This window comes from Nicotiana tomentosiformis, chromosome 11 (genome assembly GCF_000390325.3).
Source record: "Nicotiana tomentosiformis chromosome 11, ASM39032v3, whole genome shotgun sequence".
Classification (NCBI taxonomy): domain Eukaryota; kingdom Viridiplantae; phylum Streptophyta; class Magnoliopsida; order Solanales; family Solanaceae; genus Nicotiana; species Nicotiana tomentosiformis.
Genome location: NC_090822.1, coordinates 105,008,926 through 105,025,976, shown reverse-complemented (window position 1 = coordinate 105,025,976; position 17,051 = coordinate 105,008,926). Strand labels below are relative to the sequence as shown.

The window sequence follows — 17,051 nt, the reverse complement described above, 5'->3', positions numbered from 1 at the left end:
TACTGCTATCAACCAACACTCAATAATCAACCTAACTTTGCCTTCCCTGCCTGTAGTTTTCAACTAGCTGAGTATATTCCCAGTGGATCCATATTGATCATCCAATTCATTTCAAAGAAAATGAAAGGCCACTACAGCAATTTATCGCACAACAATACTATGCAACCACAAAAAATACTAGTTAGTGGTGCTTTTTCTTTATTTGGGGTGTTTTTCCTCGATCAACAACAACAAACCAAGTGTAATCCCACAAGTGAGATTTGGGGAAGGTAGTGTGTATGCAGACCTTACCCTTACCTTTAAGAAGGCAGAGAGGCTGTTTCCGGTATAGTGTTTTTCCTCGATCAGGTTTACTAATATGAGAACATTATTGTAGCATCAGAATATGAGAAACTTTATCTTTGTTGTGGTCCTGAAGCATCAACATTTCTAACATACCAAATACAGTTCATCAAAAGAAAAGTAAAAGGATTGGTCCTCCACACAGATTAGGCAATAAGGTATATGGAGGTGGACATCCACATTGTGCAGGTGCAGATCAATCATATTCGCGTTCTAGTATTTAGAAAGCAGACTGTATAATGTACACATCAAACCGTAACCAGTTAAAAAAAACCACCGACAGTACACTAAAACACATACATGAAGCATTAACCATTCACATTTTCACGACCAAACAGTAACTGTTACCATCTTAGTCAGCATAGAAAGTTGTTCGCTCCTCTTTACCGCCAGGCTTCTGTCCGCTCTGTCATTGAGTTTATGCGGCTCAAGTTGCTTATTCCTTTCGATTTACTATCATTTCCCAGAGACTGAACTGCAGTTGGCTCTAAATCAATTTTCAGAACATCCTTCATCGGACTAGAATCACTTGACTGGCCTATCCTTTGAGCGTCCTCTTCAAAGTTTGGACCTTTTGTCACACAGGCTTCTCTTGCCATAGTACTAACATGGATAGGAGTTTCACAAGATACACTATCGTCAGATTCCTCTGAAGAAGTTGTATAACTAAGATATTCATCATCAGTGATGTTATCTACTCGATTAGATTCAGACACCCTGGCTGAATCGGGCTCTTCTACAGTATAGACCTGTTCAGTCAGTTCATTTGATTCATTGGAGTTTCCCAGAGATAGTTGCGGTGGACTTTGGCGACCATTCTCATCAGGTCGGCCTAGGTTAGAAACAGAAGCCGGTTCGATAAGGGAATCTTCTCTTTCTTTTAAGGTCCTTTCGATGAGTGTCCTCAAGAAATTCATTACTTGAACAGCATACATCAGTGCAGTCAACGGATCTGCCATCTGCAAGGAAAAAGCTTAAAATTACTACTTATTATACTGATTCAGCCATTAGAGGAGAAACCGTTTGCAGATATCCACGGAAACAGAACCAGTTTAATGGTTCAGATGTTAATTATTTTTAAAAAATGAAAGAAGGAATATGAATAGCAACTTGTTCTCACTTGCGGTATTTTTTATTTCACTTTCTTCCAAAAGTTATGGAGCAGATTCACATTGAAAATGAGTTACCCGTAATAATGTAGGAAACCATACAACTGGCTTTCCAAATTTCAACTCATTCTCTATTTGCTTAGCTATAAACTCTCAGCTTATGGAAGGTAAACTGCCCCCTTGGAAGTTTCATGCCAGTATTGAGGAGAGAACCCCCACACCCCCTCCTCTTCGCTAGTTATAATTTTCCCTATCATGTTTCTGTTATCTTTTTTCAATACTTACTAAAATTATCTCGGCTACCAAAGAGATTGCCAACAATGTGCATATAGTCTCAGAAACCAAGTGCCCAGAAATTACCTGTGTCATGTTAGGAGCAAACACCATTGCGATGTTGCGCGTATTCATCTTGTTAAGGTGTTCTTCCTGGACAACATCAGCCATGAGATTGATAGCCCAGTCCAGCAGAGCAGCTTCTGTTGGCGGCAGAAGTCTCACGAGTGCAATGCTGTCATCTTCTGATTGGCACTGCATGACCTGCTCGGGAGAAAGTGTATCCAACACCCCACTTGGCAGCTCCCTGAACCAAGCCTGTTGATTTACATGATGTCAAATCAAGGATAAATATACCAACAACAGGTTTTCAAATAACCAAAACATAGAAACCATGAAACATAAAATGCTAGATTTACAGCAGAAACATCACAGTTCACAAAATAACCATAAACGTCAAGGACATAAAAGGAAGTTGCCTAATTGCAAGCCTGTGATACCACGGTCACTTTAGTGAGACAAATTTACAACAGAGTCATAAGGTGCAATTATGTAGACTTTTACTAATTAGGTGCACTTTAAAATTCATAAGTTTCTAGAGTTTTGCCTTCATTAATCCATCGCATGATTTGGCAGCCAAATGGTAAATTTTGACAAGCAAATAAGCATTGTTTCAATCTTAAGTTTTGGTGTCATCTACTGCAAGTATACAAGAAAAGAATGAAAGAACATGTCAGATTTGACTCCCAACTGAAGGAAGCAAGAAATACAAAATCTAGAAATGCTTGTAAAACTGGTCAGAGAAAGATGCATGTACCAGAATAGAAATCTAAAATCTCTATATATTCATCAATTCTAGGATATGATCAGAAGTCATATGCCTTGAGTTACCAAGAACTATAAAAAGCAACTGACCATGTGAAGAGTAGGCTTATTATTTCCACTTTTCTTATTACCTACACAGCTTTGGCAAGAAGGAAGTTTACAAGACTTCTATCGGTTGTTTGTGCTTAAAGCCTTTAAACCTCCAAAAGCGGCCAGTAATATAATGAGGCACTCAGAATCCCATTATCTGATGAATATAAAGGAACTAATGCAAATGTTCCAATCTGCATAATTTTGAGCAAGGTACCATATTATATGCTATCCAAGTGAAGCATTTCCTTTATCATGTATTTGTAATTTGCAGCATAATTTCAGGTTTTCCTAAGCATAATTAATTTCTTATAACATAGGTGCACACACCCATATGAAAAAGTGCACGTTTGTGCGCACACATGTTTAATATGCATGAATGCCTACAACATTAACAGTTTTTCTGTGCATTCACGAAGGGTGAAATATATTAGATAAGTCTGAAGTACCTTAATGAGGCCTGCCAAACAATGTACATCAATCCCATCCGGAACTATTCCCCTGTTTAATTGCTCCCTAACAAGCTCCTCCTCGCTGTTTTCAGCATTTATCCTAAAAATCCCTTCTGCCTGCTCACATAATACAAACAAATCGGATATGATAATGAGCAATTATAGGACACAGCACTACTCCTCAATGATGATGATAACAATGACATCCAATAATATTGTTAATGCAGTTTTTGAATATTTGAAAGAATAAGACAAAACACAGAGCGCACCTGTAGACCCCCTTGAGCATACAAACGCCTTTGCATTAGAAGGAGAATAGTTGGAACACTATTCCCACGGGAATCGAATGATAACTGCATGGACTCCGTTGACACTCCAAATACAGTGGTACTGCAGATGGAATACCAAAATCAATAGCACTTCAAGATGAAGTCATACTTATAGAAGAGTTTATATCTGCATGACTATCACGATGTATAATACTAGTAACATCATAATAATCTTCTATCAGCAAAAATTCCAAGCAACTCACTAACGACAGAAATGGAACTGTAGCAGTTTCTTTTCATGAAGATGTTTTCAAGGAATCCTAATTATCTTCAAGGTCTACTAGCTGGAGCAGGAATAAAAGATATGTCGCCATAAATATATAACTAAAATGTTACAGCATTTAATGCACTCAAGTATTACATTTCTTTTTAAACCAATCACCTATGACATTACATTGCCATTTTAAGATCACACAATCTTTTCACATAGTAGACAAGTCTGCTAGTTTATTAAAAATCAAAACAGGAGAAATTTTATTGAAGACCAAAACAGGAGCAGTGAGTAGAACCTACAAATTAGACAAGTGTGCTAGTTTATGATTTAAAAGAGAACAGCATGCTTGTATATACCAAAAATATGAGAAATTTTAACTTGATAAAGAGGAGATATGATAATTGCTATTGCTTTTAATGAAAAGTAGGAAACTGAGATGGCTATGTGCTCATTCATCGAAACTGCAACATGACTGGTAGCCAACAATTTAATGCAACAACCGCAACAAATGTAGTCAATGGTTCACCCACTGATGGAGGACATTATGCACTAAGATAAGACATACGCCCAATTTGGTTACGTTCTGAAGATTTTCTGATGAAGTGATTATGTTTTTCATCATATCATGACAAGGAACAACATAAACAAAAATAGCAGATAAATGAATCAAAAACTCACATTAGTTGGTGACTTCAGAGCAGAATATAACAAGAGGACATTTTTGCTACCAATGAGCCACGACCTCTAATGCAAATTAACATGATAAAGATCCAGTAAAATTCCTTCTAGTCGTCATTTATAAAAAAGAAAAAGATCTCTTTCCAATTTACCTATAGATCAACACGTGAATGTTTAAATAATCTAGAGATATATTAAGGTGTTTTATTAGCATATAACTCGCTTTGTAATCTTATTAAGGTAAACCCACAAAGATAATCTCTTTTCCATATTTCATTGCTAAACTCTCTTTCAATACTTTCTTTTCTTCTGGACGACACCATTGATATGGCCGATTGACTAGGATCACACTTTCTCTTTCAAAAAAATGTAAAATAGGAAAGATTTATTTTGAAAATTTAAATTAACTGTTGTCTAAGGTAAAATATAGAACTCAAAATGGGATATATGGTCAAGAACTAAGAATTAACCTATAAGGAGTCAATCACTAAATTATTTAACAATTATAGTTAGAATAAAAGTACAACAAAGACATAGTATAATATCTACTTGTAATAGACAGATGAATTCATCTGTAACAATGTTGACCACATGGAATGTCTGCTCACGCAAGAAGAGACACTTTGAAGAATACAATAACGGTCACACTCACAGAAACTTAGTTGTAAATAGTTCCATGAAAAGGCACCCAAGGGTGTGGCCTAGTGGTCAATGAAGTGGGTGAGAACCTTGAGGTCTCAGGTTCAAATCCCAGCGAAGGCAAATACTAGGTGATTTCTTCCCATCTATCCAAGCCTTGGTGGATAGAGCTACCTGGTACCTGTTGCTGGTGGGAGGTGGCAGGTATCCCGTAGAATTAGTCGAGGTGCGCGCAAGCTGGCCCGGACACCACGGTTATCAAAAAAAAAAAAATAGTTCCATGAAAAGCTGAAAAATTGAGAGATTCAATTCGTTGAAAGAACGAATTACCATCTTCAACCTCTTTCACCACAATTTGTACCAACTATATTTTGTTCACAAAGAAATAAAAAGGAAGTGGAAATGTAAGATCTTAAAAATGGATCATAGGATGTTCCCTAGGGGATGGCCTAGGGGTTGAGCTATGAGAGTGACAACATAGAGGTTTCAAGTCGGAATCCTAGCTACTTGACAACCCATGTGGCCGTGCTAGTGGGCTGAACCAACAAGCTGCTTGGTAGATTAGTCAAGGTATGGATAAGTTACCCCAAACACCACAAATATAAAAAAGATAAATCCCACGATTTGATGGTCAGGTGTAATACCCCAACAATCTTCCCCACAAATTCAATACAATGAGAGTAACTGCAAACAATGAGATAAACCTCTATTTCTAACGGGATTGCAATTCCAAGTTTTTCCACCGACAAAATTATTACTAACGGGAGGAACTTGGTAGAAGCAACAATTGTGGGGGACCAATTTATAAGAGAGATAAGGTTGGGGGGGGGGGGGGGGTTGTTGTTGTTGTTGTGAGTTTGTATACATCTATGTATAAGAAAGAGGTGAATTGGAGGTCATCCTTGTAGGGAATAGACTTCAATCACATAGAGTAATGATCAACAATTGATTGGAAAGGGAGTCCTAAGAAGAGGAGGCCGGGGAAGCTGTCGACAATTGCGCCAATGACAAGGCACAGGGACCTGATGGCTTCACTATTTATCCAACAGCATTTGGGACGCAGAAGCAATTCACTCCTAGACGGGAAAATTCAAAAAGACCTCAATGCATCTTTTATAGTAATCATAGCAAAGGAGGGGACACCAAACATCAAAGATTACAAGTGTATGAGTCTAGAAGGAATTATCTATAGGATCATAACTAAGTGCTAGACGTGTCCGTATCGAGTCTTCTCAAGAAGCTTCTGTGGAAGGGAGATGGATTCTCAATTTAGGACTTATAACTAATCAACTAGTGGATCTCAAAAGAAAAGAAAGGACCCCGGGAACATATCAAGGTGCTTACCATGGAAAAGATAAATGCAGCACCAAGTAACAGGAGACTTCAATCACTTTTTTTTATAACCGTGGTGTTCAGGCCAGCTTGCGCGCACTCGACTAATTCAACGAGACACCTGCTTCCTCCCACCAGCAACAAGTACCAGGTAACTCTATCCACCAAGGCTTAGATAGATGGGAAGAAATCACCTAGTGTTTTTACCTCCGTTGGGATTTGAACCTAAGACCTCATAGGTCTCACCCACTTTATTGACCACTAGGTCACACCCTTGGGTGCAAGACTTCAATCACTCTTAATGTATTGAGGTTGGATTTCCCTATCAAGCTTAACAGTACTGATAAAATCGATTATAATGAGGCAGCAGAAAACATAACATGTCTGCTTATAATTTGAAAACCCAACCTAAGCAATCTTTAAAGAGAGACTCTCTACAACTAACAACTAATTATTAAATGGAGAAGTATTAACTATCTTTTTTAAGTTTTCCCCAGGAGACAAAATAGCATAAGAGTAAAACTTCTAATTCCATATTTGCAAATGATAAATTACTAAAACTAATCACCACAAAGGATATCAAGATTTACTATACCACAAATTCTACAACATTTTGATTAACCATACAGTAAATCCTCAGCAAGAATCACAAAAAGTAAAACAATGTACCTAGCACTGGGGGCTCTTCTGGAAACTTCAGGCTCAAATTCAACAGGGAGACCCAAGAATCCATTGAACCTATCAAAAGTAACGTGCGCAACATGGCGCACATTAGTAGGCCATCCAATTTCCATACCCCTACTACCACCACACAGATCTCCTCCTCCTTCCCTATCTGTCTTACAAGCCATCCAAAAACTCTTCCTAAACAATGTCACTAAAAGGGCCAATAAAGACAAATGATCTCTTCTTTCTTTATCTCTCTTTTTCTCCTCTATTTCTTCCTCAGAATCACAAACAGCAACCTCAGAACCCCTCTCAATTTCTTCTTCTACAAACAATGTGTGGCCATTGCGGGTAGGTGTAGATATTGAAGGAGAAGAAGAGGAAGGAGAAGAGGAGTGGAGTACCTCTGTCATGGTTTTAAAGGGTGTATAAAAATGTGTTTAAGATTCCAATAAAGAAATGATTTTTTTTTCTAGATTCTTGAATTGAAATGGCAAAAACCCACCAAACCCAGTAAAGAAATGATTTTTTCCAGATTCTTGAATTGAAATGGCAAGAAACACCAAACCCAGTAAAGACCAATTCTCGGATTTTACAAAGAAAATATGGTTATAGTAATGGAAGGGAAAAAAGGAATTGGATTTAAGAAATGGGAAAATGGGGTAAGGCTAGTTTGTTCAAGTTAAGAGATGTGGGACGTGAGAATCACGAAGTCTGTCATATTGTTTATTGTTTCTTGAACTGGCCCTTTTAATGGCGCGTTGAAGAAGCAATAAAGACAGAGTCTTTTTAACAGTACTGATAGAAAGAGAGAGAGAGAGAGAAAAAAGTGTTGAAATGCTTTGCTGTGAAGTTGGATTTGAAAGGTATTTGTTTATTGCTTTTATTGATTTTGGGTTAGTGGGTGGAGAGGTTCTTGAATCTGTGAATCAGTATAGTTTTTGTTGGAGATGAGGAGGAAGAGAGAGCGGGGAGAGGGAGAGAGAGGGGTACTTTTGGAATTTATTGCTTCTACTAAATGTTCTTTATGGCGTCATCCTTGAGTGGCCAATGGGTTCTTGCCACGTAAGCTGTTGGCCCATTCGAGAGTTTGGGAGGAGAATATACAGCTGACAGAAAAAACAACAATCAATACTTTAAAAGCACACACAAAAAAACTTACAGTCACTCAATTTTTAATTTAATTCAGCTTAATGGTTGAATTGAAATGAGAATATAATTAATCATGGTTAATTGAGTAAAAAGTATGTATTATATATGTATTTACTAGTTTGATAAAGTACGGGTTGTTAAAAAAAAAATTATGGCAGGGTGGATTTAGGCTCAAATGAAGTGAACACATGATCTTTTTACCGAATTAGGTATTTTATACATATTTTATAAAATTAATCAAATATTATTTGTTGGTTCCCATACTATAAGAAGTTTGAATGGTGTACTTGGTTTAATGTTGAGTTATTTCTCCAAAGAAAGAGAGATTAATTCTCACTAAATATTTTTTTTTCCTTCTTTTTTTAGTGATGCACCCATATTTTAAAAATTCTAGATCCGCCTCTACTCCTACGTTGTGCCAATCTGGGATTAAAACTTTCGATAATCAGTCATCTTATGGCATATAGTGTGTAAGCTATTGATTATTTCTTGTTTTTGTTTGAAGTATGAAAGGATATTTAGTGCAACGTTTTGAGAATTTAGGTATGATTTTGTTATAGAACAGATTGTCTTAAGAAAATAGCTCGAGTCGCTCAATCTTGATTTTGACGAATTCAGTTATCCGTATAATTAAAGGCAGATTATGAGGGGTTAAACCTTAATTGACTCGTCAAAAAATGGGACCAAAATAGGCTGAAACTGAAAGAGTACAAATGTGCAATGCAGCAAGTTTATAGTATGGTTCGCCGTGATTCTAAAATTACCTTATTTTGAAAAATATTTTGATGAGAATTATTTTATGTTTAGCTAATTAATTTTAAAAACACTTTTGAATAGCAATTAATATTTGATCAAACTTTTAAAAAGTCTTCTAAGTGTATTTTTGAAGCTATATTTGTTCTCTTCTCAAAAGCAGTTTTTTATTTCTAAAAATTTGATCAAACACTTTAGCTTTATAAAAAAGTATTTATTTTGTTAAAAAGGTATTAAGTCTACGATTATCCCAAAAGCGAAGTTATAGTTATCTTCTATATAGAAAGAATTAAGTTACGTTATATTACCTGAATTAGCATAAATAATACCATATATAACAACTCTTCCACTCAATGACTAATAAACCTCCACCTTCAAACATCCAATTCACTAGATAAATTATATTCCAAACAATTAAACATGATGATCTCATAACAACAACTAATTGTTTCATTCCAACATAATCCAAAATTTAATTATTATATTATCTTATTATTTTAGCTTAGTGACTTTACTCCTTTCTTGAAGTTGTAAGTTAGACTGCCTTTTGAACCTTTTAAAGAACTGAAGAGTGACTTTGAAGTTCCTTTTCATCATTTATATTTTGAAGCTTTGCAACTTCTTTTGCTTTTTTGCCATTTGGTGAAGGAACCCATAAATTTGTGCTTTTGGAGGAGATATAATTTTCAATGGCAAGGTGCGGTGTGTAATTTATAATTAATTCCAATGGTTTTGAGTGGAGTTCGAGAATTAAGTTAGAAGGGACTAATTAGGCGAGTGTATCTCTTTTTCATAATTGTAGTATTAATATTATTCTTGTACTTTCTTATACCTATCTATCTTACCGTTGACATCGCTTCTTTTCTATTAATGCATCTATTGTTGAATTTCTTTTCAACAATGAAATAATTATGTTTTATTGAGTCGAGTATCTATCGAAAATAAGATCTCTACTTTCACAAGACAGAGATAAGACTTGCATATACACTACCCTTTTCAAACCTCACTTGTAGTTTACACTGAATCGGGGGCAGAGCTAGAACACGACCCACTGGTTCGGCTGAATCCAATAGCTTTTATTCAAATTATATTTGTTTTAAGAAATTTATCGAATATGTACAATTTATTAATTTAGAATCCAATAACTTAAATTTATTAAATTCTCGAACTCAAAAATTTCAAATCCTGGCTCTGACTCTGCACTGAATTTGTTGTTGTTATCATCGTCTTTGGATTGTTTAACTTAGATATTTCTGTTTAATAGTTGGTAGATTATATTTAAATTTGTTTTTGCACTACTGATTGTTTACTCATTGTGGAGTTCTTTTTCCGATATTTTCTTTTCTGAGAGGAGAGCCAAGATAAGAAAAAGGAAGAAGATGGCTTGATGAAAATGGAACTTTTATATTTAAAAAATAAATTTAAGTGATACGCGCTAACAGTGTAAATAAAAAATGCTCTCCATATCAATGTAAGTTAACAGTTTATAACGTGATTATTTCTTGCCATTTTTTCAGGTTATAATCAACTTTTATTAAAGAGAGTCATTTGCAATTAATTAATTACCTAATTGTGTAATTACTTAATTGTGTAATTTTTTGAGCGATCAATGCTAGAACTTAAACTCTTTTAAACTATAAATGAGGTACTACTAAATTCTCGAGCGAGTTAATTAAGAGGGTGTTTGACTAAACTTATAAGCTGGTTAAATTGGCTTATAACCACCTTTTGGTTTATCTACATATTTGATGAACATCTAAACTCTAAAGTGCTTATAAGCCAAGTATTTATAAGCTAAAATCAACCATAAATCATAAGTTGGTCATGCTCACTTATGACTTTTCAGTTATAAACACTTTTAGTTTGATCAAAGTTTTTACTAGTTTATTTTTAATAATATATTTTAATTCACAAAATATTTTTTCCAAAATAAATTTCTTAACTTTCTCTTCATTTCATATTCGTTGTTTATCCTTTTCCTTTTACAAAAAACTTTTAAATTTATAATCTTTTGTAATAATTTTAAGGATATTTTTGTTATTATTTTATCAAAAGAACAACTTAATGTATAGGATAAAATATGTTTATATTAAATGATCGCATGAGAAAGTGACACGTGGAGCAGAAGGCAGAAGACAGTCGGATCCGAAGGCAATGATCTCGTCTGTTACCGGAGAGAATGATACTCATAAAAGTGAAATAAATGCCTGCCACCTGGTAGCATTTAATGAAGAATATTCTACATCATTAAGTATGTGGCGTGTTACAAAGAATATGGCATTCACTGCCTACCGTTACACATTTTTCAATGGCCCTCATAATTGTCATTAAAGAGGGGCTTGATCCCAGGGCCTTGTATTATCATTGTAAAGGACAAGAATTTTCTGACAAACATATGCTACACTCTGTTCAAAGCTTCATATAATTCTATCTTCTTGCTCATTTATATCGCTATTATTGTCCTCGGAAGCCCTGCTCCCGGAATTACGATTTCTGCTGTTTTATTTTCTTCTCAAGGCTAATTTATTTTTATCTAAGTATTATATTTTTATCTATTACTAACTCGTTTGATTATTTGTTCTTAGCAAAAAATCATAGAAAATGTCAGATAACAGTGTCAATATCTCACACAACGTTGAGGTCCAAGGAAATCAGCTTCAGTACGGGGATTCAATCAGTGATACCCGCAATGAGGGGAATGAGGCCACGCCAGTCCACAACGGTTAGTATCAACGACATGTTCGTGAGGTGACTCCTGATGATGCTGAAGAAGAGCACGTCGTCTAAGAAATAAGGATCTTGTAGGAGCAACATGAGGCCATTATAGGCCATCTCACACGACAGGATAAGTTCATGACGGAGCTGAAGCAGGCGTTGTCGGGTGCTTCCAATAATGCGAATGGACGAGGTCCAGTTTTTTCCGGTACTCCCGCAAATCAAACAACACAGAGGGTCGACAACAATACCTCGAGGAGCGAGGTCGGCTTCGATGGGGCCGGGAGGAGCGGATCTGGTCAAAACAACGAGAGTGATCCCTTTAAAATCGAACTCATGCGGTTTATGAGGGAAGTAAACACTCAAATGGATCAAATTCTAGGCGCTCCACCAGTACTGAAAGGGCCAGACTCAAAGAAGTACACACAATTGCCGTACAAATTAAGTACAACACTAGAATTGATCCCGAAGCTGTTTAAAATGCCAGACGTGCCAAAGTATGATGGGACTTCAGATCCTCAGGAGCATATCACCACATATACATCGGCGGTGAAGGGGATTGATTTAGCTCCCCACGAGATTGAGTTAGTCTTACTGAAGAAATTCGGGGAGACTCTTACGAAGGAAGCCCTGACATGGTGTTCTCTTCTGCCCGAGCATTCCATAGACTCCTTTGAGATGCTTGCGGATTCTTTCATCAAGGCCCATGCCGGGACCAGAAAGGTACAGGCCCGAAAGGCCAATATATTCAGGATTGCACAAGGAGAGTCTGAGTTGCTGCGGGAGTCTGTGACCAGATTTCAGAAGGAAATGATATTGCTACCGTCCATACCGGAAGAGAGGATTCTCCACGTTTCGAGAAGCTCCGTGGAGAATCCTGACACTTCCCGAAAGTTGACGGTAGCCTTCGAAATCAAGAGAGGATTCTCCACGTTTGACGATCAACATGATTTTTTGGGGGGACGAGATTAATGGTGTGACATTTTCGACGGCAAAAAAGACAAAAGTATCGGTAACCCACAACAAAAGACTCCGAGAAGTCACCGAGGATGACATTACTTTCACGGAGGAAGACGCGGATGGGCTGCTGCCACCACATAATGACGCCCTGGTAATCTCTCTAAATATCTTAGATTTTAAAATTAAACGTATTTTGGTGGATCCAAGAAGTTCGGCCAATATTATCCAATGGAGAGTGTTGGAGCAAGTCAAGCTCACCGAAAGTATCAATCCGACCACGAAGCTTCTCGCCGGGTTCAATTTGGCAAGCGTGACAACCTAGGGGGAGATCCTGCTGCCTACGAATGTCGAGTGGTGATGTCGCTCAAATTCACACCATAAAGTTAGGTAGTGAGGCGGTTGAAGCAATAATAAAACCCAACGCAAGTCGGGTCGAATCCTCAGGGAGTTAGAATTGGGATTAGGTATATATTTAGTGTAATTATACGATATGCCTTAGATTACACTTCCATATTCTTGTTTGTTGTTTCTACTTCTACTTTAAACTATTGATTGCAATTATAAAACTAGAAGACAATATTTTTGGTTTTGGTCATTTTCCAAATAATAAAAGATCTAGGGTCGTGACTTTCACCTAGGCAGTTACCTGATGGATTGCAAACTCTAGGGCAAGTTTGATTGGTCGGGGTTATAATATAGCAATCACACGCAATTACCCACTCTATACCTCTTGGTAGTTTGAGTGATTTTGCCCAAATTTGGATTTCTCAAGTCCAAATGGGTATTGCACAAAACAAGTGATAAATGCTCAAGTCGGGTCTTACTATATCTAGATTCAACCCTTTAATTGGGGCTATCAATTTTTTGAGTTCTCCCCAATTTCTTGTTAGCCAGATTTTTCTAGACTTACTCTCTCTTTCTCAAGTAGAGATTAAGTCAATTAGGCATGAATCAATGTTTGCAACCATTAATTCTTGAATTCAAGCAAGAACTAGGCTAAATATCACTAACCCAATCACAAACAAGTCATAAATCAAATACCCATTAAGTGCCCACACTAGGGTTGGTCCACAACCATAGCTAGAAATTTAGCTACTCATGAAAAATAAAAAAATACAAGAAGGAATTAAGATAGAATGCATAATAATTTATTAGGGAAAGAAAATCTAATGTTTAGAAGCTAATCTAGTACAATATTACTCAAAACAGTAAAAAAAAAAAAAAAGGGCTTAGGTGCTCTCCCAAAACAAAACTTACCCTAAAAATGATAAAAAGTTCTATTTATACCAAGATAACAAAAATGCCCCTGCGGAGGTTGTGCAGCCGCATAATTCTGAATGCGCTCTGCACTCTAAGCTTGACTGGTCAATTGGGCCTTCTGCGGTCGCATAAATGTGGGATGCGACCGCACTTCATCTAATTGTGCGGTCCGCACATTTGTGAGTGCGGTCGCACACTTGACTTGGGCTGGGACTTGGACCTTCTTCTGCGGACCTCATAATTATGAATGCGGCCACACCTTTGAATCCCGCAGCCGCACAATAATAGTGCGGTCCGCACAGCTTCAATCAAGGCTCTCTGATTCTGGTCGTTTGCGGGCCGCATAATAGTGAGTGCGACCGCACTTGGCATCCTGCGGCCGCACAATAATGGTGCGGTCCACATTTATTCAGCTTGCACAAAAATTCCAACTCTCTGAATCTCTCTTCTGCGGCCGCACCAAAATTATGCGGTCCGCATACTTTGAAGTTAATCTGACAGGGCTTCTTCATTGTTTGCGGCCGCACTGTAAGCATTTTTGCCTTGTTTTGGTCTTTGTCCAATTTTGACTCCTTTTTGAGTTGATTTTTACTTCTTTGGCTTGTCTCCCAATATTCCTGCACGAAAGCACATTTTATTAGTTCCCGGGAATACCTTTAAGCATTTTTGAGCTAAAACGCAAGTAATAGAGAGCAAATTAGCGGTCAAAATCCCTACTTATCAACTCTCTCAAACTTAAGCTTTTGCTTGTCCTCAAGCAATTAAGGCAATTCCCACCTCCACTAGAAAAAATGATATTTCAGCTGGCCTAAGGTGAATCAATCACACATCAATTGGGAACAACAATTACCCACAACACGTATGAATTATCAACAATGCAATGATTTGACTTTTTTTGAGTATAATAGTTCTAATGTGACACTAGAGTATCAAGAGTTAACTTTATTCATCAAGGACGCTCGCTCTTTCATGTAGGTCTTTGTGGATCCCAAACTCCTCATCCTCTACTCTTCATTAGCATATCTCACTTTAGAATGCAACACTCGATGCAAGGATTGTGAAAAGTTCGCTCAACTCTCTCAAAAGAATGCCACAAGTCCGGCTCTAAGTACCATAAGCTTGCCCCTTATGTAAATCACCACTAATGTAAGCTCACTCAACTTGAAATCATATAGGGCTTTTGCGGGACGTAATGAAGGCTTTTGGATTAAGGTAGGGCTTGTTGGAATAGAATGATTTCATCTTTCCTTAAACACTCCATTTTCTCTTTGGCTCATACTTTGCCGACTCTTAAAGTCAATTCCTTTTTCCTCGGGGGAACTAGAGACGTAACGTCACTCTTTCTTGGTCATGACATTCATTTTTTTTTTTTATCCTTTTCTATTTACTCCATTCCCTTCATCATTGTTTTCTTTGAATCCCTTCAACTTTCTACCTTATTCACTTTCTTTTTGGCATTTTTTTCTTTTTTATTCTTTCTTTCTTTCTTTTCTTTACCTTCCCTTTTCTTCCTTTCTTTCTCTTCTTTGTACCTTTTTTCACCTTCAAACTCCTCGTCTCTCCCCCAAACTTATGTTTTTATCACTTGTTTCTCAAGAATGCTAAGGAAAGATTGGGTACCAAGAGAGGGTCATTACAAAATGGATAAAGGCTTGTAACGTGGTTATTAAAAGAAAGAAGGCTTAGGCTCAAATGGGTTGACTAGGGATATCACATTGGTAGGCTATGAAAGATTTTAAACTTTAAATCGGATCAAGGAGAGACTACAATCATTTCTCAAGCCAAGCTACACTTAGAATTTCGCCTAGAAAAATATTCAGGGCAAGTTCTAGACTATTAGCACGGGAACTTGGAATTGCAATTCAATACCTCCCCTTTCATGTTGCTGAATTGCTGAAGAGACTAGAGTCGAGGGCTCAGAATAACCCTAGTTAAGATTGAGAATCACAAATGGCTCTACTGAACCACTCGATGACTGTTTAAGTCAACACAAGAGTCAAAAGATCACAACTAGAGCTATTTTATGTCAACACCTTTATTTTTAACCATAAGGTTGGAGGTAAATGTGTTGGTACCAAGTGAAGCATGCTTGAGACCTTTTTATTCATTACTACTATATTTGCCTAAACATAAAAGAAAACGGACTCAATCCCTTAAGAAGGTTGTCACGCCATCCATCATTGGGAAGAGTCACCCAGTTCACACAAAATCCACCTTTGAAAAGAACCGTGGCATTAAGAAAACCAAAGGCTTATTGATCACTCAAACTTAAAAAAAAAGCTAACAAATCAAAAAGAGACTACTAAAGTAAATAAGAAGTTATACTACTAAGAAAGACAAAGTAAAGAATCTATGAAATAAACTACGGAAAGCACGATAAATGAATATACAAACCGAAGTAAAATGAATATATACATAAGGGAGATTGAATATATACATCAAACGAATAGGAGAATATATACATACCAAAGAGAAAATAAAGATAAAGAAAAAATAGTATGAGAGTTATTACAGGCCACATGTCAATGTCAATCAATCAAAATAGACCACCCCCCGAATAAAAATAAGCATTGTCCCCAATGCTTAACAAAAATAAGAACATGGAAGGGTAGAGAGTTAAGATAACTCCCTATGTGGTCTCAGTCTGCATGGGATCCGCAACACCCTCTGTTTCCTCTAGCTGTATCAAATCATCACCTGGCTGAGGGACAACAGGGTTGTTGAGCATTTGGATCATCTCCTCAGCGGTGTGGGCAGTCGCAACCGGCTCCTCAGACTGGCCAACTACTATATGTGATGCCTCTAGTACTGCTGGTGCTGAAGGTGCTCCCTCCATAAGTAAGTCCAGTGGTAGATCTCCGGCATATGCAATTTTGGCAACCATTTTCCTCAACTTGTCCACTGACCTCTTCGATGCCTGGGACTTCCACATCTTCTTTGTTTGATTTCCCAACTCCTCAATGACCTCCCCATGCGCCACTAGAGTCTCCATAATGGTTTTCTAGTTGTCCAGAATCTTCTTCAATGTTTCCTCTACTGACGGAGGTTCCTGTGGTGCTGTTGGGGCTGCTGACTATGCTGCAACGACACTGGATATGTCAGACAACTTTGAAGTAGCTGCCTGCATCCAGTTGTTAAGACTCGCCAATGTCTGGGAGACTTATAGTGCAGTCTGTGGATAAGTGGATGAAGGTGGCACTGATAATGGCACTGATAATGAGGCTGGTGGTCTAGAAGATGACAGTGGTGGCATGGCTGCTGT

At 37.3% G+C, this 17,051-nt stretch overlaps 1 protein-coding gene across 1 annotated transcript; it reads right to left on the bottom strand.

The window, feature by feature from the left end:
* Positions 1–532: 532 nt before the first annotated feature.
* On the bottom strand, positions 533–7,902 carry LOC104106555 (rho GTPase-activating protein 5). The gene is made up of 5 exons (XM_009615125.4): positions 6,953–7,902; positions 3,361–3,481; positions 3,089–3,208; positions 1,812–2,042; positions 533–1,301 (listed from the first exon to the last, which is right to left on the bottom strand). The coding sequence occupies exons 1-5, from the start codon at positions 7,360–7,362 to the stop codon at positions 726–728; spliced, it is 1,458 nt and encodes a 485-aa protein (XP_009613420.1). The 5' UTR covers positions 7,363–7,902; the 3' UTR covers positions 533–725.
* Between the last annotated feature and the right edge of the window lie 9,149 nt (positions 7,903–17,051).